At 41.5% G+C, this 22,587-nt stretch overlaps 1 protein-coding gene across 2 annotated transcripts in view; it reads right to left on the bottom strand.

The window, feature by feature from the left end:
* Positions 1 to 299: 299 nt before the first annotated feature.
* The window catches only part of LGR5 (leucine rich repeat containing G protein-coupled receptor 5), a 124,388-nt gene continuing 102,100 nt past the window's right edge, over positions 300 to 22,587 (bottom strand). Inside the window, exons 7-18 of one of the 2 annotated variants that reach the window (XM_032347028.1) lie at positions 21,220 to 21,288; positions 19,794 to 19,865; positions 16,011 to 16,082; positions 15,792 to 15,860; positions 15,580 to 15,651; positions 12,103 to 12,168; positions 11,118 to 11,189; positions 7,057 to 7,128; positions 5,955 to 6,080; positions 4,717 to 4,862; positions 3,057 to 3,140; positions 300 to 1,424 (exon numbers count right to left, since the gene is read on the bottom strand). In XM_032347028.1, the coding sequence (XP_032202919.1) occupies positions 337 to 1,424; positions 3,057 to 3,140; positions 4,717 to 4,862; positions 5,955 to 6,080; positions 7,057 to 7,128; positions 11,118 to 11,189; positions 12,103 to 12,168; positions 15,580 to 15,651; positions 15,792 to 15,860; positions 16,011 to 16,082; positions 19,794 to 19,865; positions 21,220 to 21,288 (2,008 nt within the window). In that variant the 3' untranslated portion in view covers positions 300 to 336. The remainder of the gene's footprint in view (positions 1,425 to 3,056; positions 3,141 to 4,716; positions 4,863 to 5,954; positions 6,081 to 7,056; positions 7,129 to 11,117; positions 11,190 to 12,102; positions 12,169 to 15,579; positions 15,652 to 15,791; positions 15,861 to 16,010; positions 16,083 to 19,793; positions 19,866 to 21,219; positions 21,289 to 22,587) is intronic. The other variant, XM_032347029.1, reaches the window with a different exon arrangement.

Here is a 22,587-nt window from a genome sequence, read left to right on the forward strand (position 1 = left end):
AGTAGTTCTGCCTCTCTCCCCAAATAATTAGATTGGTGAGTTGAAACAGAATCCGGTTGAAATCATGGAGAATCTTTTTTGAACATTTCAAATCTGTTTTTTAAAAATCTGGGCATACCTAAATAGTGTAACTGATCTCTTATATCTGAATGAGCTATACAAGCAGCAGTTAGACTTACTTTTCACTCTCCAGTATCAACAGGTTTTCAGCTTTTTCCACACTGAGAGATACCAAAAACAAAGTTTCCACCAGCCATTCTTAGTTACTGCTCTGATGTTCCCACTCTCATGTTTTTGGGTTTTCAGTGTTTAAAAACTTTTTCTCCCACAGGTGATTTAGAGACATGGGACAAATGCCACAGATGAAAGGTGACAGCTTTCAGCCACCGGGTAAGCTGGTGGTGACACGGAATTGGAAGGCAGGTCGTAGGCGATGCTGGCGCTGGTGAAGGTTACCAAGGCTTGGGTTGAGTCACAGGACTGCTTCTCGACATCATCAGAGTTAACAGACATCAGGCTTGGGTTTCTCGATCTGGTCCAGAAGTGGGGTTGTTTTCCCAGGCTCCCCAGATCTTCCTTAAAATGGGGATTGAAGAGGATGTAGAGAAGGGGATTGAGGCAGGCAGGAAGCGGGACAATCACCAGGAGGATAAACTTAATTACTTCAGGGCTGATAAAGGTGAGGTTTAGTAAGGAGGAGAAGGACAGGAAGGCCACGGGACAGTAAAGGATACAGTTGGTGAAGAGCAAGAGAGCAATGTGCTTCACCATAGAACAGTCCCACATGTTCTCTAGGTCTCCCTTTTCCAAATTGCAGTAGAGCTTGGTGTAGGCAATGGTCATCACCAGGAAGCAAAGAGAGTTGAGCAAGACAAGCGCAACCATGTAGCCCGTGGTGCTGGGATCGCCAAAGGGCAGGGGGAGGCAGAGCGGGGAGGCACTGAACTCACTGCCCCCTAGCAGCGGAACTGCGGCGATGGTCAAGGCCAGCACCGCGCAGAGCAGAATGACTGCTTTCAGACAGGAGAAAGGAGTTTTCCTTTCAAATTTTGTAGAGCATCTCACAGAGAAGCCACGCTCCAGGGCCGCCAGAGTGAGCAGGAAAACAGATGATTCCGAAGCAAAAATGGACAAAAACCCGACGACTTGACAACCGACCCCCTGTTCCCACCACGCCCCATGCTGGGCAAAGCTGCCAAAAGTGAACGCGTCCACACCCGCCAGCACAGCGCTGGAGACCCCCATGAGCATGTTCACAGCTGCTATTAACCCGATTAACAGTTTTATGGAGGAAATGTACAGAGGGGCTCTGAACACGGTCGAGGTCACCAAGGCATTGCAAGTAAGCGCCAAAATGGCGATGGTCCACACTCCAATTCTGATCAGCCAACTGCCAAACAGGTACTCACAGAGTTTGAAGGGGCCTAGAAGTCCAAGGAAGAAAAAGACTGGGTATCAAACCAGGGTTCACAACTTCTGCCACATTACCTTTTTGTTTCCCTTCTTAGGACGCCGAGAGAAAGGCCAGTCACAGCCAGAGTAGCACACAGTTCCCCTGTGGAGTATTCTACTTTCTTTAACTACTGTGAAAACATGAACAGCAGGTGCTCATGTTTTGAACCTAAACACACAGAAAAGGAGATGGGGAATTTCAATCACTTGATTATGTTCCCCCAAATACAGTGGAGTTGGGGCCAGGTGAAAAGCCAGATCTCCTGGGCTTTTCATTATGTAGTTTTTCAGAATGCTCCAAAAATGTTCTGGAAGCAGAAAAAGAAAATCCCAGGGAAATACTCCATAATATTAGAAGGGGAAGTATGGGAATGATGAGAGTGCATTTCATGGAAATTTCATCTTAGGTTTGATGTTTGAGAGTAACAGAATCCTATTGCTGAAAATAAAGTATCAACCCTTCCCAGCTGCCTTCCACCCTGCACCCAACCCCCATGCCCCCAGCTGGCCCATCCTGTTCCTAGGAATGGGACAATTACATGAAGTCAATCTACACCTTTTTACTTGTCTGTATAAACAATTATTTGCTTTAATCAAATAGCTATTTAGGAAAGAGGAAATTTTATTTTATTTTAAGATTTTATTTATTTGACAGACAGAGATCACAAGTAGGCAGAGAAGCAGGCAGAGAGGGAGAGAAGAGGAAGCCGGCTCGCCGCTGAGCAGAGAGCCCGATGTGGGGCTCGATCCCAGGACCCTGAGATCATGACCTGAGCTGAAGGCAGAGGCCTTAACCCACTGAGCCACCCAGGTGCCCCGGAAATTTTAAAAAATAAATAATTACATGAAGCAAGACTTCTATGTACTAGTTAAGGCTAGATTGCTGATATCATTTAAAAATTGCCTATATAGGGGCTCCTGGGTGGCTCAGTGGGTTAAAGCTTCTGCCTTCGGCTCAGGTCATGATCCTGGGGCCCTGGGATCAAGCCCCGCATCGGGCTCTCTGCTCAGCGGGGAGCCTGCTTCCCCCCCTCTCTCTGCCTGCCTCTCTGCCTGCTTGTGATCTCTGTCAAATAAAGGAATAAAATCTTTAAAAAAAAATTGCCTATATAGGGCATCTGGGTGGCCCCATTGGTTAACTGGACTCATGGTTTTGGCTTAAGTCATGACCTCAAGGTCATGGGATAGAACCCTGAGTCATCAACGTTGCTCAGCAGGGAGTCTGCTTGAGAATCTTTCCCTCCCCATCTGTTCCTCGAGAACTCCCCATCCTCCCACCCACAGCCTGTGCACGCTCCCCCACTCAGGTAAATAAAAAATTAAAAATAAATACATAAACACATAAATAAAATCTTTTAAAAAACTGCATGTGCTTGATTGGTTCTTCAGTTTTCATTAATCTTAATCGAGTCTTTCACAGAAACCCTGTCTATGAGGGGGGACCAACTCTAGAGAATGCACATTTCTATTTTAAAGGTCCCCACAGGGAGGGATATAAGAGCCTCAAAGGCAGCACAGATTTTGCTTTGAAGGGTGACCAGTATGTCACTGATGGCCTCAGAGTCAGCGTGCATCCGGACAGCCCAATTGTGGACCCTTCTCACCTGGGGAAGGTGAACACTGCACCGAATGAAGGACTTTCAGGTCTTCCTCAAAGTCCAGCAGGAAATCTTCAAGATCCCGCTCATCTGCAGGAATGAGAGGCCCTGGAATGAGGTTCTGTCTCTCCTTCCTGGGGACCACATCCCAGGACCACATCCTCAAGACATGAAAGGTCACAAAGGGAACTAACTGAAGCCCAGACGTGCCACTTTTTCTTGAGCTCCGGCTTTCTGGCAATGTATTATAAAGTTGCTTTTGGATGTTCTACTTGAGCCACTATGTGACATAGTATTCCAGATGAAGTGGGGGTGAGGAAGGGTAACCCCAGGCTCCGGGCCATAACACTTTAGCTCTCTCATTCTGTCCTTGTTCCCTGCAGCTCAGGATGGTCCCAAATTGCACTGAACTAAGCTGGAGAGAGGCTGTGGGCCTCTCTTTGTCCAATTTTCTAGCTTAGATAGCTAGAGAGCCCAGGTTCTGGGCTGTGTTCTCTGAGCACGAGAAGAAGAATCAGGTAGAGTAAGTTTCTATCTTTCCTGGAGATTCTGCTTAACAAAGCAGAAATCCAGTTACTGCTTAGTTCTCAGTGTAGCACCTATTTATGAAACAGGAGTTTGGTGACCTAACATACAGAGTTACTGCCCGTAAAAACATGAAATCCCCGAAGAACTTTGTCTTTCTTGTCCATTATGTTCCTCCTGGTCCATAGTAGGCACTACTTTTTTTTTTCCCCTGAGTGAATGAGTATAGTAGAAATTAACATGGATGAAGCAGTGAGAGCAAAAACTAAGGGAAAAACAAGAGGCAGATACATGCTGTGACCTCAAACAAAAAAGCCAAAGCTAAAATATCAGCTCTTTAAACTGATGTGTGTACATACAGAGATGGTAAGTTAACAGTCAGACAGACAGAATCACACTTGCCTGGGAATCAACAAATCATTAGGGCCCAAAGGAAGAGAAGCCAGTCTGCTTAGACTTTGTGCAAACTTGCAGGGTTGGCAGGGAAAGGCAACTGGGGGCTGCCATGGCGTCTCCTCATTACCACAGGTGTGGTTTCAGGGGCATTGCTGTCGGTTTAAGTAAGGTCTTACTTCAAGGAAAGCCAAGTGCTTTACAGACATTATCTCATTTCACCTTCCTGACAGATACCTCTATGGAGGGCGGGGTGGGAGGAGTGAATGTTTTAGAATTAGTTGGATGAGAATTGGGATTCTTCAGCCCTTCTGCAGACGGAAGCATCTAAATGCCTGTACTGGCTACTCCTCTCAGGTCCTAAGACTAAAAGAGGATTTTGTCTTCTGGAGAAAACCACTCAGAAACATGTTTTTTTTAAAAAAGATATCCATAAGGATGAGGCCCTTTTAAAAGCTTATGGAAATATTAACATCAATATTAAGAATTACCCCCGAGAACAATCTATGCCACGGGGGATTGAATTGTAAATAAAAGTATGAAGGAATCACTTACGGAAAAGATGAACTTTTAGAACGAATCCTAAGGGATATTTCTCTTTCTCTGGGAGTCTTTAAGTAGTGAGATTGATGGCCAACTGGCTGGGGCTGGTTACATAGGGACTTGTCTGGAGTTCAGATGACTTGTTTGATGACTTTTCAAGACCCTTCTAGATACAATTTCATCACTGTGACATAGCAAGTCTTACCTTGAACTTGAAACATTCCAGCATCTTTCTTATGCAGGTCATCTGTACTGCTGTTGTCTTCTTTATTCCATTGATTAGATATTTTATAGACATTCTCACACACTCCAAATGCACAACACTGGTAAGCATAAGGCATTTCTATAACCCTTTAAATGAACGAAATCAAACAAAAAACACATACTTAAAGACACAGGTTGTTGAATGTAGTGTTCATGTTTTTTCACTCAATAATTCTGTCTTTGGATCTTAGCCTTAATTAAGAAATTAAAGTATTAACTGTGCACAAAGATGTTCATTACTGTACTATTTATAATAACAATGGAGTTGCCATGAAATGCTAATAACTGCTGAGGTTGAGTGATGCATATATTATATTATTTTCTCTACTTTGGTGCTTGAAAATTTCCATAATAGGGAAGTTAAAAAAATGACTGCTAGGATAACTGTAGCACCATTAAAAAGTGCTTATGGTATGACATAATGTAAAGTAATGAAAACATGATGTAAGTTCGTATATGTACTGTAGTTCTAATGATTAAAAATACATTGGAAACAAAGTCTAAAGGAAATAAAATAAAAAGTTGTTTAGGGGGTATTTTTAGATTTTTACTCTCTTTTACTTTCCAAACTCTCTTTTGGGGTTATGATTTTAAAAGTATATGGAATGTCCTGTGGTTTAAAAAATACGTATACATATGTATATATCCATACACATACCTACATGCATATATATATATATACACACACACACATATATATACACACACACACATATATATACATATATATGTATATATATACATATATTTTTAACAGTAATAAGCATAACAGATTTTAAAGAGCATTACTTCCTCAAAGCAATATGAATTTAGTACATTTTATTAGAACATATAACAAGCTAGATAAAATTAAAAACGTAAGCAGTTTTTAACTACAATAATATTATCACGTTATTTAATTACGTGTCCTAGTTTATCTCATGGATCAATGGTTTTCAAACTCTTCCCATGAACACTAGGATTCTGGAGGAATCTTTGAGGAAGAAAGGAAATGTGATCAGGAAGACAAAGTCTTCCCCTTCAGGGTTTGTCCTAACAATGCCCTAGGGGTGGGAGACTTGAGGGCATGAAATGCAATTCAAGAGTCCCATGACCTCATAAATTTTGAAAACTACTATAACACGTCTATTATTTCGCATGACCACAAATGTATCTTATTAGTTTTAATGACAAACTCACTTGAGTTCTGGAAAGTTTTCAGATGATATCAAGCTCTGTAAGGCATGATTTCCTGTTAATTTTAAGTGAGTTAAACCATGTAACCCCGTTACAGGAAAAGACGACAGGCGGTTGGAGGATAGGTCCCTGTAAAACATCAAACAACAATTGGCTTTTGGTCTGTGTTTGCAGAAAGCATCGATGTTTAAAAAAAAAAGGCAACCTTTTAGGTTTAGCTTCTGATCATTTTACGACTTAAAATCAGAATTGCAGCGGAGACTTGTTTCAATCACATCCAAATTGTAATTTCTACATTCAGCTTCATTTTGCCAGGTGGGGACATCAAAAATCAGTGGAAGGAGGTGCTGAAGCTAATTTGAAAAGTGATATTGAATGGATTAAGTTGGGCAGGAGGGGGAAGACGCTGTCGGGTTTATTCTCTTTCCTTCCCTTAACTCTGTCTGACCAGCAAATTCTCCTTTGACAAGGAAGAGGGAGAGGAAGGTGTAAGATGCAGAGGGGAGGTGGCATGGGGTGGGGGACAGGACAGCAAAGTTTTCTCTCAGGATGGCAAATATGAAATGAAAACGCTTGGAACTGAAATGACTTCTTATTCTACCCCACCTGATTGCTCAGCTAAAATGGAAAATTTCACCTCAATAACCAGAACCAGCTGTCACCCAGATCTTCAATTACACATGTCAGCCCCCCCGCCGCCCCCTGTGGCCATGGAAGGGCGGGGTATGGGGGGGTTCCTCTCTGGTCTGACTCAGCTCCAATGTCCAGAGCACTAACGGCCGGGCAATTCATGCACACGGCAATTCATGCACTTCAGCAAAACCAACATTTTAAAAAAATTTTTTATAAACATATAATATATTTTTATCTCCAGGGGTACAGGTCTGTGAATCGCCAGGTTTACACACTTCACAGCACTCACCATAGCACATACCCTCCCCAATGTCCATAACCCCACCCCCCTCTCCCAACCCCCCTCTCCCCAACAACCCTCAGTTTGTTTTGTGAGATTAAGAGTCACTTATGAAAACCAACATTTTTGATGAATTTAGGTGGCCCCCCAATTATTTAAAATATGCCATAAACAAGTCACGAAAATACTCACAGCTTTCTTAGAGATGGCAAAGTGGAAAACGCATTGGGATGAATGATGGCAATTTTGTTCCAGGCTAAATTCCTATTAAAAAAATAATAATGAAGCAAGTGAGAAGATTATATATTAAAAAAAAAAAGATTGTGTGAAGTTTTACCACATATATTCCTTAAAACTTAACTTCCATTCAGGACATAGCAATAAACTTATCAAATCAGCTTTCAGATAAAGGTATTAGTAGTATCAAGTGACTGAAGAGGGAACTTTAAATCAAACTTGTTTTAAAACAATCAAGAAAAAATCATGCAAGTGGATATTTTAGATTTTACTCTCTGCTAAAATGTTGACTAAAACATGGCCGTGAAATTTTATGGGGGCACTTCTGAGATGAGCAGAGGTGGAGGAGGAGTTAAGACGCAGGACTTCCGAGGGTCCTCCTCTGACGAACTGGAAGTGGGTAAAATGTCCTGCATATGTAATGAAACTCAAAAATGCTTTCTGTACATTGTTGGGTAGGTCAGTCCGCAAGAGAAACACTGAGAAGTATTAAAAAAAAAATCCCCAGTAAAGGAGATGCAAACTTAAATTCTTAACTGCAAAATAAATAAAAGAGCGGCTAATATGTCGAAAATAAAATCCTTTAATAACAAAGAAAACCTACAATCTACGGAGAAATAAGATTAACTCAACATACACACCACAGACACACACACACACAGAGAAATGTAGATGATTCAGCAAGAATAGGACTTCCACATTTCACAAAAGTTGCAATGAAGTTAAAATTTGTCCTTTCAGAATACCTGACTAATAAATGTAATGGAAGTATAGACAACTGAGGAAATTGAAAGGAATTCGGGTCACCTTTTCTCTAGCACAGAGGAGTGATTTATTTAGGATACTGGGCCTCCTGAGTTACCTTGGATAAATGGTTTTCACAGAATATTTATATTCTCATTTGAAAGGCTCCCTACGCTGGATGAAACTGGAAGCTTTTTATTTTGATCCCTCACGGATCCCAGGACAGAAAACAGTTTTGGCTAACAAGGGGAGGAAATGGCAGGGAAGGAGTGGGGAAGCTCCAAACGGGGATTCAGTAAATTGAGTGAGGAGGCTGTCTCCTCCTGAGCTGCTCCTAACGTCTCTGTCCCTCGAGGGGAGCAGGTCCTACTACCTGTCCAAGTCTCTGGTGGCTTCAGCTGGAACATGGGTGCCCCCAGTGAGCCTCACAGAGCAAAATATCAGGAATGCAGGCTGAGTCCGGTCATGGGTCCCTATAGCACTTTGGCGAGTTTTCGAGTAAATATGGGAGAATTTGTATGTTCAAAGGACTGTAATTCCTCTCCTGCTTGTACACCTGTGTGCTGGAGTCCTCCCAGCAGCCCCTGAGGAGCCATTTCTGCTCTCCAGCTCTGTTCTGTGCCTGGGGCTGACCCTGCAGGTGGCTCCCTACTGGTCGCAGCTGGATTCCCAGTGGAAGCCCAGGAGAGAGAACTTAGGTACTGGTCCTCCTTCTCTGCTTGGGAATCTTGTCTCTGGTGGCAGCTACACACTTTTTCAACCGCGGCCTCCCTTCTCTGTGTCTCTGTAGCCTCAGCCTTGGCCACATGGTTGGTTTCTGCCTACCCATGCCTCACTTGCTCTCATAACCGTCAGCACAACTCTAAGAGGTGGGTGTTGTCATTAGCCCCATTTTACTGGTGAGGAGTGACGCACAGAGCAGTAAGGGACTTGCTCCAAATCACAGAATCATCTCAGGAGCTGGGATTCGAACTCGAGCTGACTGACATCAGAGTCCCTATCTTTTGCTCAGAACATGTTCGAAATTCTTAAGTAAATAACCAGAGAGCCACTGCACTAGACCCTCAGGGCGGGGGGATGATAAAAATGTTCTTGTCATTTTTGGGTAGGGCACAGTCTACGCATGGCAGTGCCGAGGGTTGAGTCCTGCAGCAGGGAGTGTGCAAAATGCATCAGAGTGGCATGGGCTCATGGCAGGAGATCTTGTTCTTATAAGGGCCCAGGCAGGGGGAAGTCGAGAGTGGGGAGGAACCCAATGGGCAGCGAGAACACGGGAGCTAGCCACCATATGTCAGAGGCCTAGGAACGCGTGGGTGAGAGTCATGAGGTTATACTATGAGGTTGGAGTCAGATTTGTTTTTTTTTTTAAAAGATTTTATTTATTTATATGACACAGAGAGAGATCATAAGTAGGCAGAGAGGCAGGCAGAGAGAGAGGAAGGGAAGCAGGCTCCCTGCTGAGCAGAGAGCCCGATGCGGGACTCGATCCCAGGACCCTGGGATCATGACCTGAGCTGAAGGCAGAGGCCCTAAGCCACTGAGCCACCCAGGCGCCCCTGGAGTCAAATTGTGAAGCTCGGTGCTGGGAAGTCTAGTCTCAAACTTGAAGACAATAGGAGACTAACGAGATTCTTGAAGCAGGGAAGCACCATGATTAGATTTCTGTTTGAGAAAGATTCTCTTCAGAGAATGGGATGAGTGAGTGGAGACGGATGGTGGAAAGGTTGGTTAGGACGATGTGGTGGCAGTCCACAGGAGTCATTCCGTGGGCCTGTGGCAGAAGAGTGGATGAACTGGAGGTGGCAGAGTTTGGTGGGTGACAGATGTGAAGTCTAACGGGTAGGAGGAATTCAGGGAGACTCAGACATGGAGCCTTCTGGGTCTGTGTCTCATTCTTCTGGTGTCGTTAGAGGTCAGTCTTTCATTTTGTGTGTATATGAAAAAAAATATATAGATATTTCTGGTGAGAACATTTAAGTTCTACTCTATTAGCAAATTTCAATGACATAATAGAGTATTATCAACTATATCAGCCTTTTACAGGGAAACTGACTTTTGGAAACAGCCAGAACTCCAACTGGGTGAAAAAGTCACGTAATGAAGTTAGGTAATGTATTTTTGTTTTACATTTACTAAAAAAAGGTAGAAGAACTTCATAAGCTGATACCAAAAATAAGGAAAGGGCAATATATTTAAATTCAGAACAAGGTAGTTTTCAAGGTAAGTTTTTAGGAGGAGATGATTCTTAAGGTAAATTTAAAATGTTTTGAAGAGTGGTATTATTTTAACTATGATATAGTCTCTTAAGTATTAAGAAAAACTTTAGGGAGTGCCTGTGTGGCTCAGTCAGTTAAGCACCAATGCTTGATTCTGGCTCAGGTCATGATCTCAGGGTCGTGGCACTGAGCCCTGCCTCGGGCTCTACACTCAGTGGGAAGTCTGCTTGAGATTCTTTCTCCCTCTCCCTCTGCCCCTCCCACCCCTCTGTCTCTCAAATAAATAAATAAATCTTAAAAGAAAAGAAAAGAAAAACTTTAGGAAAAGAGTAGTATTGAACAACATATACCAGAGTTTAAGCATTACATACTGTCATCATTCATCAAAATTACATTGAAATTTGGTTTCAAGATGAAAAAGATCTGTCACAGAAAACAATCTGTTATCAAGTTTTTTTAAAAAAATTTATGGCTGGTATATGGTGTTTTCACTCATAAAATGGAACTAGAAACCATATTTACAATTCTTAGTCATCTGATCGACAGAAGCCTTTTTCAGGGCGTCTGTGCTCAAACCTTAGTGTATTTGTTAAAATGGCGATCGTTAGGATCCAACTCAGAGATTCTAACTCATGAAGCCCGTGAGGACCCGAAGCCAGCATTCTTTGCAGTGGCCCCCGGAGGATTCGTAAGCTCTCTGAGACACAGACTGAGAACCGCTGACCCAGGAAAAACGAACAGGCAGGAAGTATTGTGCAGTCGTCCCATTTCTGTGTGGAAAACGATCCCTACCCATTCCAGGCTGCTGACAGAAACATGCTTCATAGGCAAGTCAACAGCTTGGCCTCCTTCTTCTTTATCCAAATTCCTTATCAGAGAGCAGATGGCAAATTTACTACTTTTGAATATATTCCCGAAAATCACCATGAGCGAGAGATTTGCCTTTTCACAGCAAAAACAGGCACACAGGTTCAACAGTACCCGTATACAGCGGAAAGAAAATACCAGGGAAGAGAGTGCTCTGTGCAGGGGAAGGCGCTGGGAGGCAGTACTCACAGAGTTCGGAGGCTAAGCAACTGCTGGAAAGTGTCAACTTTAATTTCATAGATTTCATTATGTCGCAGGTCTCTGAAATGACAGAGTTCCAAAGATCGGTTTCAAAGATTAGTCTTCAGAGATCTTGTACAGAGGGATTACCTGCCCTCAATCAAAGGAACACATGAAGTGTGACTACCAAGTGACTGATGAAAAATTTTTTGTTTTGCTTAAAGAAGAACATTCCAATTTATATACTGGAGTGTTGCCTCTCTTTTGAAGCAACAAGTTCCTCTGGGTGGGTGTAAGACCGTATTCCGAATGTCAGCCTCGTTCAGTCATCTGGCTCTGCCTTCCGGGCCCTTCTATAATTCTTTGAGGGTGTTCAAGACTGTCAAATCCTTACCTTTTAAAAACAGATTTGCCTTTCTTTTTCTCTCTTAATCGCCCAAAGGCATTCAAAGAAAAACGAAGTGGGAAAAGATAGATGGTTAATATCGTTTTGATCAAAACCAAAGTATGACTTCAAAGCAGTAAGATTCATGTTTTGTGGAGGCAGTTTTAAGAAAGGAATGTTCAAATGTTTCCTGCCTAAGTGTCATCAACGGCATCTCGAATACGAAGAACACGGTACCTCCTCTAAGAATGGCTGCTGTGAAACAAACAAACCTCTCCCATATTTACAAGTAACACTCCTCATTGGATATGTAAGTTTAGAAAAATCCCAAAGCTCCAATAACACTGAAGTTCTATTAGAACACCCAAGTTTGGGGTGGAAAAAGCACAACAAATGCTTCAGTGACAGTACAGTGCATAGTAAAATAATATTATCTATGTTTCCCAGCTCAATAGCCATCGTACACAGTCACACTTTGTGTGTATGAGAAGGGAAAGCACCAAATGTCTCCCCAGTGAACCACGGGGGCAGGCAAACCAGTGACCCCTGGAAATGTGAGTTTTGGCTCTTGTTTTTTGTTAAGTGACTTAGAGACTCTGATAGACATACATTTTCTGAAGCTTTTGGCAGACTGAAAAACTGGGTAAATCTTCCAGCAGGTTGTAAGATAGATCTCTGGAAAACAGAAGGTACAAAAGGGAAAATCTGTTACATATTAATCCTAAGGAAACATGCTTTGCTCTCCTTTCCCCTCCAAGATGATGTATCTCCCAAAGGCAGACTCTGAATGTTTCCCCAGCCCTGACATGGAGCAGGTAGTCGTAGGCATTATTGGATTAAGCATAGATCCAAACATTTACTGAAATGTAGCTGTTGTACTTCTTTAATTGATTTAAATAATTTACTTAGTGAATTTATTTATATTTTGTTAGTGATGATGTCCAATGTCCTAGCTATTATCTCACTGAAATGAGTACAAATTAAATTAAATAATTGTGCTGCTATATCTCTACAGCTAAGAGAATCATTGTTGGTTCTTTTCTAATCAACTAAAAGAAAAAAACCAACAACAATTCAAAACATAGCACTAACTTTGAAATCAATCACGGCAAGGGGAAAAAAAATATCTAAGAAAGTCTTCAGCCAAAACTCAACAAATTACAGAATAACAAAAACATCTGGACATATTTATAGTATAATATAACTAATCTAAAACAAGCCATGGTAATTTGCAGAAAGCTTAAAAAAAGAAAGCTGGTAGATAAAGTAACATAGATACTTAAAAAAAAAATCTTGTCTCATGTTTAAAAAGTTATCAGCTAATCAACTAACAACACACTTTCATGCCTGATTCTAATTCTTAAAACCAGATCACTACTATGCAACTGGAAAATCCATACTGCTTTCTAAGAGGCTTTTAAATTATTTTGTTCTTGTCATTGAGCACTCCATTCTACATTTTCTGAATGAATGGAATTTATATAGAAAGACAGTTCATTTACTACACATATATAATGTAGATGAAGCTGTTTGCAAACACAAATTTGTAGTTTATACTAGAGGTTTGAAAGACTAAACCAAACCAAACCAAACCAAAAACGAAAATACCCCAAACCATACCCCACACCTGGGCACAAATATACCTGGTCAACAAAATGGTGTAAATTTTTAAAAAAGAGTGTATGTGAGAAAATGGACATACATATCGTCACAGCTGGTAATAATTTGGTTCACTTGTTCTCACAGACTGCAAGGGGACAAATCCTTCTGTGTAACTCTTAGTAGAAGATACAGAACACCTTCGACACAAAGACACAGGGGCACTTGTGCCTACTTTCTACCTAGTGATTTTCATTGCTACTTTCTACCTAGTGATTTTCATTTCATTTCATTCATCAAGCACTTCTTAAATATAGACACCATGTTTACAGCTTTCCCTAAATTATTTCATTGAATGCTTGTGGTCACCTTATGAGGAAGACACTGATTATCATCATACGATGTGAAATAATTTTCTTCAGATCACCAGCTACTTAGTGGGGATATTGGATTCCCAATATCATTCCCATGAAAGTGAAGAACCTGGGGCACAATTTCAACAGTGAAGTTTCCCCATGTAACAGGCACTCCGTGGATGATTCAGTCAAGGGGGTGTGGGGGTGGGGAGCTCACAGATCTGTGCATCCAGAACATAAAGTAGATTGTAGTAGAGCTTGGCACTCCGAGTTCTACTCTCAACTACAACTGATTCTTCATCTTGGTTGATACACTGGCCAAACATTATGCGTTTTTTCAGTTCTCTCCTTAAAGGAGAAGATACTCGTTCTGCTGAACTGGCATGGTGTCGTGAAGAACAAATCGAAGTTAGAGGTTGAAGGGCTTTGAAACTGACAAGCTCCTGTGGTTAATGTATCTGTGTTCTTTCAGACCTTTCAAGTTTCAAATGGAGAAAAGAAGAGCTTGAAGAGAGAGTAATGGTCCAAGGGAAGTGAGAAAGAAGTTGATAAGAGCTAACGCTGCCTGAGAGTTTACAATGTTCCAGGTGTGTGTATAAGCGTTTGACATGTAGTAACTCACTTAATCCTCATGATGATCCTCTGGAGGAAGTGTCTGTATCTCTATTTTATAGATTGGGAGATGGAGCCCCAGAGGGGATAAATAACTTGCTCAAGGTATCTTGCTGGTATATAGGGAGACTAGATTTGAACCAGAAACACAGACCCCCAGAGCCTTTGCTCTTAACCAATTTGCCAGTCAGCCTCCATTTATGCAGTTCTAGCTCTGGCTGGTTTACCATTTTCCATGTCACATATTGGAGACAGATGTAGTTTAAATACTGGCTTCTTATGTACTGGTCACAGCATGTGAAATCCTAGTCATGTCATCAAGCCAGTTTCCTCGAAGAATGAAGATAATTATACCTGGACGTGGTAGGTGGAATTCTAAGATGGTGCCCAAGATTTCTCCCACCTGGTATACATGCACTTTCTTCTGGTTATCCAATCAAACTGCCTGTAGTTGAATTTGGACTCTGCTACTTTCTTGAAGTACATTTTCTTCGACAAATGTACTTCATTTCCCTAATTCTCAGTTTTCCCATCTGTATCCACACCTCAGAGGGCAATGTAGAGTGAAGAACTTACTCCATACTCCCCCCCGCCTCTATGCATGAATGACTGACCCCGAGGCTCTCATGGGGTGTTCGTACAACCCCATATACTGAACAACTGAAGTCTGAGGTGGCCAGGGTGCTGGGGATGGAAGGAAGCAGAATTATTGTGGCAGACATTCCCATCCTCCCACTTAACATTCGTAGTGCTGCTTGTAGTTCTGCCATGAGGTGAAGCCTGTCGTCAAAGTACAGGCATTCAACTGACACAGACGTCTCCCATGAGAGAACGGAGCCATGGCCGGAGACTAAGGGTTCATTCATTAAGGTGCCACAATGCATGAGAGGACGATAATACGGTTGGGAGTTGAGGGAGAAGGCTGCAAATGGAAGGTCAAAACAAGGCTCTGCTCCTCAAATCCCTATAAGCTACTTTTCAGAAAGGGAAAGGCAGAGGGGGAAAAAAAAAAGCTCGAAGTCACTAGAATTCACATATGCAAGCATTTGAACCACTAGTTGGAAACATTACAACATGGCACCTACCAACTCCACCAGAAGAAGGGTCACCTTTGTCAAGATTTGTATGGGTCTGATAACTTAATTTTTTGTTTTGGCAACCATATTGGGTTTTTGATTCATTACGTAATTTTTTTCTGCTCTGGAAAGCCTTGAGGGGGGAAACGAAGTTATCTAAGCTTGTTCATATCCTTTTTCTGACAGGAAACGTGTGCCAGTTGAAACTCTTAACCGGAGACTGATTGGACCTTGGGAACAAAGGGTGCGCTGCCACCATTACCAGGGTCACATCAGAGAGCCACTTCCCTGGCCCACGGGGGCTAGGGAGCACCGACCTTTTGTAGCCCTACAAGGAAAAAAACTTTCTCCCCTTTTCAAGGATTATTGAAAGAACGCCTGCCATTTCGCTCCTAAATGGAAGTTGCCTGTTTACACAACGTCACTGCCTTCCTGATACGCACAGCACTTGCAGATTAGGTAACTGATCACAGGCGGTTTGAGGAAGAGATGAGATCTGGGCTCCAGTTAAAGTCCTGTTGAAATACAAACCAGACATAATTCTTTTATTCAGGCATCATACAGTACATATTTTTATTCACTGGCTTTAAGATTGGTCAGGCTTCTAGGGCAGTGCGTGTTCTGGGCAAAGTGAAGAGCCTATTCAAGTACTTACAGACTCTCCAGGCTCGCAGTTCCAGTTAAATCAGGAAATACAGTTATTTGTGAGGCACCATTCAGAGTCCTAGAAGGAGGGGTACATGAGTACTATTGGAAGAAGATTCCAGAAAGGGGTCATTTTCGTGCCATTTTCAAAGCACTTTAACTTAAAATATTCATTTGGTTTATACAGGACCCCTGCAAGGGGAAATGGATCTGTAAGAGAAAAACCTACAGTGTCCTTAGTTCAGGTAAATGTTGAAAAGCAGATCTTCCAACAAGCTGGATGGGGTTGTCATAGAAATGTCTGAAAAAAATCCAAACACCACTGTCTTAGTATAAAAGCTCAAGGACAAATGAATACCTGTTCAAAATTCCAACAAATACATTAAATGTATGTAATCTTGATTGTACTATGTTGTATAATATTCCTGGTTACTTGGTAAAACACAAAAGAAATGTTTTGACTCCTGAGGAGACTTTATAAAAAAAAAAAAAAAAGATTTTATTTATTTTTTTGTCAGAGAGAGAGATGGGGGCGGGGTGGAGGGACGGGGCAGGCAGAGGGAGAAGCAGGCTCCTCACTGAGCAAGGAGCCCAACACGGCACTTCATCCCAGGACTGTGGGATCCAGACCTGAGCCAAAGGCAGATGCCTAACCAACTGAGCCACCCAGGTGCCCCAGGAGGAGACTTCTGGTAAGAAATCCATACTATATAAAAATGAAAATTTTTTTGACAGCAAGGCAGATATAAGAACAGATATAAGAACAGATACTAAGGAGAAAAGCAAGTGAACAGATTGTAGGTATATCTAAAAAGCTTCCTCTGCCTCCAACATCTGTGGCATATCCATCAAGTGGCAAAAAGGTAATTCAAGGTCCTGGCAATTGCATCATTAAATAAATAAAGAAAGATGAAGTTCTACAGGTACACATGAAGGTTAGATCCTTGAGTCAAATCTTATCATAACATACATGAAGGACTCTTCCAATTAGTTGAGAGGAAATTTGCTATTTTGCTTTTTTGGTAACATTAGATTTCTAAAAAAGTTAAATACTGCTTTAAATGATGAGGCATTATTAGAACTTAAATATTTTGTTTTACAGATGTTTTCAATGGAATGGTATTTGAACTGTCTGGTCAATGAAGCCCTTCAAATAGTTCTTAGTGGAGAAGACATCCCAGTTCACTGAAATTCAACAAATACTTATTGGTGTTACTGCACTCAAAGTATGAGACTAGGGACTGTGGGGATTCATAGACTGAGTCATTAAGGAAGCCATCATTATGATCTCTTACATCCTGACATTATGCTAGATTCTGGGAGTTTGAAGAAGATGGACACAATGTCCCCGCCCTAAAGAAGCTTGGAATCAGTTGGGATAGAACAAGTGAGTGACAGCCTAACACTTTCTAGCTGATAAAGCTCTTTCACGTATGCAGCTCAATGGACCCACTCAACAGCTTGAAAAGCTCCACAGCTTTTAAATTTTAAATTATCCACAGCACAGATACTTAGATACATTTATCTCATTTTGGGGGGAGGTAAGTAAGGCTCTAATACTTTGGTAAATTCAGTAACTCCCAGAGCTTTACTTTTCTAATTTGTTAAACTGGGATAATAAATCTGAGTTGTAGGTTTCATGTACAAATTAAAAGAGCTCATGCTTGTGTAACATCTGGCTGGGATCTGGATTAGATCCATCATCCATAAAAACCCAAGTCCCCTTCTGTCCTCCTGCCCTCTTCCCTTGGATTAGAACACTGATAAGAGAAAGAGCTAGAGCTAGAATATAGGTCTTATGATTAAAAAATGGAGAGTTTTTCCATAATATCACACTGTCCCTTATCTATGTCATATGCCTGTGTGTGTGTGTGTGTGTATATATATATATATATATATATATATATATATATATATATAACTATGTTCACATACATATATGTATACGTAAGTACACTGGGCAGATAGGAATTCCCATGCTTGTGTATGTAAGTTTCACAAATAAAGACTTATAGGGCTCTCAGGAAATTTTCTTGTGAGGTCAAGAAAAACTTCATGTAATGTCATTGGAAAGGGGCCCTGGGACACAGAATTTCAATAAGCATCGTGAGAGATGGACTTGTAGGAGCAAAGGCAATACAAAGTTTTGTTCTATGAATACAGGTTAGTCAATCTGGGTTATGGCATCGGGTGACCGAGGAGAGCTGTGGAGAACTGGTCAGGAGATGAGGCGAGAGGCAACCCTGCATCTCCGTATGATCCACAGCAAGATGTTGACGAGTTGGATGTTCTGCCTCCACCCTCCCGTGACGGAGGCAGGGGATGAGCCTTCCATCGGCAGGAATGCTGAGGCAGTGGCTAGCAGAGGCGGGTGGCAGTGGGCTTGAGAAGCAGTTACGAGGACGACGGGGACCACAGAGGGAGAAATGGAGGCTGGGTGGCCAGTGGGACAGGGGAAGCATTCACAGAAGCTGGGAACTGGGGATCTGCCAGGGGGTGGCAGGAACTGACGAGAGAGAAACAGGCAGAAGCAAGAGGAGGAGAGTTTCAGGGAGAAAATAGCGAATAGCAATAAAATACTGGATAGAAGCACTTATAAATTTGGGGGGCTGTTAGTCCTTTCTCAAGTGGTATTAGCATATCAAAAGAGTGATTAAAAAAAAAAGAGAGAAAACAAAACCAACCCCAGTCTTGTGGCTGTAAGGAAAAAGAAGCAAAGGCAAAGCAATTTGCCAACTTTTAGTATGTAAATACTCTCTAATGAGGCCTAATGTTTGTTGGCAATAAACTTTAAAACCCTTAGTTTGCCAACATACTGTCAATCTATTTCAGAAACGATGAATGGTATTTTTTTTTTTTTTTCAGTTGTCAGGGCTGATTGGGATTCCAGCTCATTTGTGACACTACTACATGGTTCCAGAAAGCCTCTTAATCAAGTTGGCACAGGATGAATATCTGCCAAGAAATGCTCTGACGGTCAAGTTCAACAGTTATCCTTACTCTCCTGCAGATTTGAGACCCCTCCTGCAAGACTTCAGGCCAGTACTGTTCTCCCAGTCTGCCAGGTCTTTTATCGAAGAACATCCTAACACCTGTTTTCATCTTCCGGTGCATCTACATGGGATTGGTTTTCTGTTTGTGCTAAATGTGAGACACATAACTCATTAGATATATGCCTTAGCTGTAACTCTATTGTGCACTTTCAGGGTATATAAACCCTCACATACATCTTTTTAGAATATAAGCATGTTTCTAGAATTACAACTGCGCTTGTAATTATGTAAATGTGACTCAATGCTTGGACTTGATAACAAACAGATACAGAAACCTCACATAAAATGGTAACCCCCCCAAACATCCACCATCAATGGAGTCGATTGCTGTAAAGGACTTCTATTTGATTATAATAATTTATAGGGGCACCCCGGTGGCGCAGTCAGTTTAGCGTCTGACTCTTAGAATCAGCTCAGGTCCTGATCTCAGGGATTTGAGATCAAGCCCTGCATCAGTCTCTGCACTCAGCACAGAGTTTGCCTGAGTTCCCTTTTCTCTCTTCCTTTGCCCATCCACCCCTGCGTGCGCCCTCTCTCTCGCCCACTGAAATAAATAAATCTTTAAAAAAAAAATTTATATTTCTAGTATACCTAGGTTCAAGTTCTGAGTGACTGTGACTTTGACAATGATTCTCTAAAAAAATCAGTTTTATTCCTTAGAAAATAGCGATAGGCAAAAGTATGTCACAAGAGTACTGTGAAGTGAGACAAGGTCTCTGAAGATATGAAGCATGAGGCAATGCACACTTGTAGGTTCTAGAAAAAAAGAATCTTTTATGTCATTTCAGCAGTCAGCTGAAAGCTGGCAAAACATCTCCATATATGGTTCTCTGTAAAAAATCTTAAATTGACAAAGACAAAACTTGGGAATCTATAGGACATTCATTTTATTATATTTAAAAGTGCAATACATATTATATCTCAGGATGGAAAAATCAAAAAGAACTATGGCCACTTACATTGTAATAAGGGAAGGATTGCCTACAAATGCTTTCTCAGGTATTGACTTGATATTGTTGCTGTGAAATCCTCTAGAAAGAGAGGGAAACATTTTTAAAGGAAAATAACCTGTAAGGTAACATTATATAATAGTACTCCCCTCCCGTGGCAGGGATCAACATCTTTGATAGCTAGAGGGTAAGATTAAATTCCCCTATGCGTTTTGAAGCTTACGTGCTCTTTAGGAGAAAAAGAAATCACAAGCTGGCCTCTTGAAAGAGGAGTAAAAAAATTGAAAAATAACAGTTGTGCTTTACGGAAGCTTACAAATCTGATGTTATAAAAAGAAAATCCATCTGTTAATATCCAATAGAACACCACTGTATAACAACTTGACACAGAGGAAACCATCTTTGGAGAGAGGATTATGGTCACTCCTCCTGACCCCATTTGAAGCGAGGAGAAGAGAAAATTGACTTAAGCTGCTGTAAAGGAGAGATTTACGTAATCTCCTTAGGAGGACAAGATTGCCTGAGCTGAAGGAAGGTACTCAGTGAGTCTGTAATAACAAACTGATTCCCCTCTGTCAGTGCTAACGTTGTCTGAGTGGCGGAATGGGTCCCATGTGGGTCGGCGGCTGGATGAGGTGCCTTAGGTCTGCCTGACCATAGACTGTGAGGATTTCCCAGCTAAGCCACAGGTGGGGGCTCCTGAGGGAGACCCCTCCTCAGGTCTTTTGCTTCCAAACAAGCCCTCCTTTAGCTGCGTGTCTCATTTCTCCTGGCTCTATGTTTATTTCCCTTTCCAATTCTTGGAACATTTCTTACATACGTTATTCATATTTTTAGGTACAAAGAAAAGCTAACTGAATTATAGTATATAAAAGACAATGGATGCAACCTACGAGCTGAAAGTCAGCTTTACTTTAGTACAATTGTGGGTTTTAAAAAATTAAATATGGTGCACAAGGTATTTAAAGAATATGAAATGATGTGCATGAAAACATCTAGCACGGTACTAGGCACATGCATTTTATTTCTCTAGTCCTAGACTTACACGACCTAGGAAAGTTCTTCAAAATGCTCAGCAAATAAAGGAACTCTGTGACAATTCTCTATAAATGTATGAAGTGTGTAGATGTTGGGGGAAATATAGCTTAGGAAAGGAGTATGATTTAGAGAACTATGTAAATTTTTTCAAATATACATATTTTAAAGAAATCCATTCTAAAGTTAAAAAAGAGTATCTAATGTCTGTTGGTGACAGAATAAATTAAAATATATTTCAAGTGTACTTAGCTATTACTTATATTTATACAAACTATTATTATTTATACAAACTTTTAAAATTTTCCAGTTGGTTATACTATGTACAATAGTCAAACATATTTTAAAGTGACTTCACGAAGAAGAGAGTTCTTCTATTAAATTTGTCCTAAATACTTACAGTTCTTTAAGGTTGGAGAGGGTCCTGATGGCAGTGGGGAATTCATCAAGATTATTATAATTTAAATCTCTGAAAAGAAGTAAATAGTATTTTCAGTTTTTCATTTAAAAATTCCTATATATTACATTTACAGAGAAAGTTAACATCCTATTCCAATGGACCAGGATCACTGATTGAAATTCTTCTTCCTTCTTTTCATGGAGAGAGATTTCTAGGTTTGCTGACCACCATTATTCTGCCAGTATCTGCGTTAACGTGGTCATTAGACTGCTCATGGGAAATGGAAGAGTCAAGTCTCAATGGCACTGAGGTATTTTAAAAACAGGGAGGGGGACACAGAGCTGTGTTAATGTCCAAGTAGGAGAGACACTTGGCTAGGTTGTTGGTGGCTTGACCATGTAACTCTTCACCTGAACCTGGCTCCCCACGCCACCTGAGCTGGCGTGTGAGCGTTCCTCCTGGCTCCTGAATCACAATCCCCTCTCTTGTCCCCACCTTCACACTCTGAGGTCTCCCCCTGCTCTTCAGAGCCTCGCCGGAGAGGGCGTCTTGGAGAGTTGCTTTATCCCTGACTCCCGTAGTGTGCCTGCGATTCTCCTAGCCTGAGCTCCAGGATGATGACCTGCTTCTGGAGAGGCGTGTGTGGTACAGGGTTCCCTCAGGAAGGGCCTCGGGTCTAGAATTTCTTCAGGGTCACAAATAATGATTCAGACCAAGAGTATGCTTACCTCGGTCTATGAGGCAAAGCTCTACATTATCCTTCATGCCCAGAGATGGCATGGCCGAACCATTTCAACTCATTAATTTCTCTATCTGTTATGACACAAATGGCTTTTCAATTCCATTACTCAGACTAACTCCACCTTAGAGCTACAACTTTGCATGAAAAAGTAATCGCCTCCTAGTCTCAGGGAATGGCAGATGTCCCAGATGACGCAGAAAAACCTTTTGGTCAGGCAATCCGTTTTGGTTAGATCTTCCTCTATGGAGAAGAATTGCTTTTTAATTTTAAGAGAGATAATTTGACCGAGTTAAACATGAATCAAGATTCCTACTTGTCTGGCACAGACCATCCTTAAGCTATACTGCAGGCAGGAAACTCGTGTCTTTTGTGGACATAAATTTTCTTCCTGTTTGTAAATCTCTCCAGATGCTCTGTTTTGATTAAACAGAGGATTGGGTCCTTATAAATTACTTGGGTTTCTAGTGAGGGAAAGGAAGAGGTCAGGAGTAACCAATTTACTGATCCTCTGTAGCCCTGGGCAAAGCGAGGGAAGGATGGAGGACAATGAGACTCACATGAATTTGCCCTGAAACGTTGGACTCCACCGTATTTACATGAAATCCTGGGTTCTCACCTCAGACATG

This window comes from Mustela erminea, chromosome 6, assembly GCF_009829155.1.
Source record: "Mustela erminea isolate mMusErm1 chromosome 6, mMusErm1.Pri, whole genome shotgun sequence".
In the NCBI taxonomy this organism is placed as follows: Eukaryota; Metazoa; Chordata; class Mammalia; order Carnivora; family Mustelidae; genus Mustela; species Mustela erminea.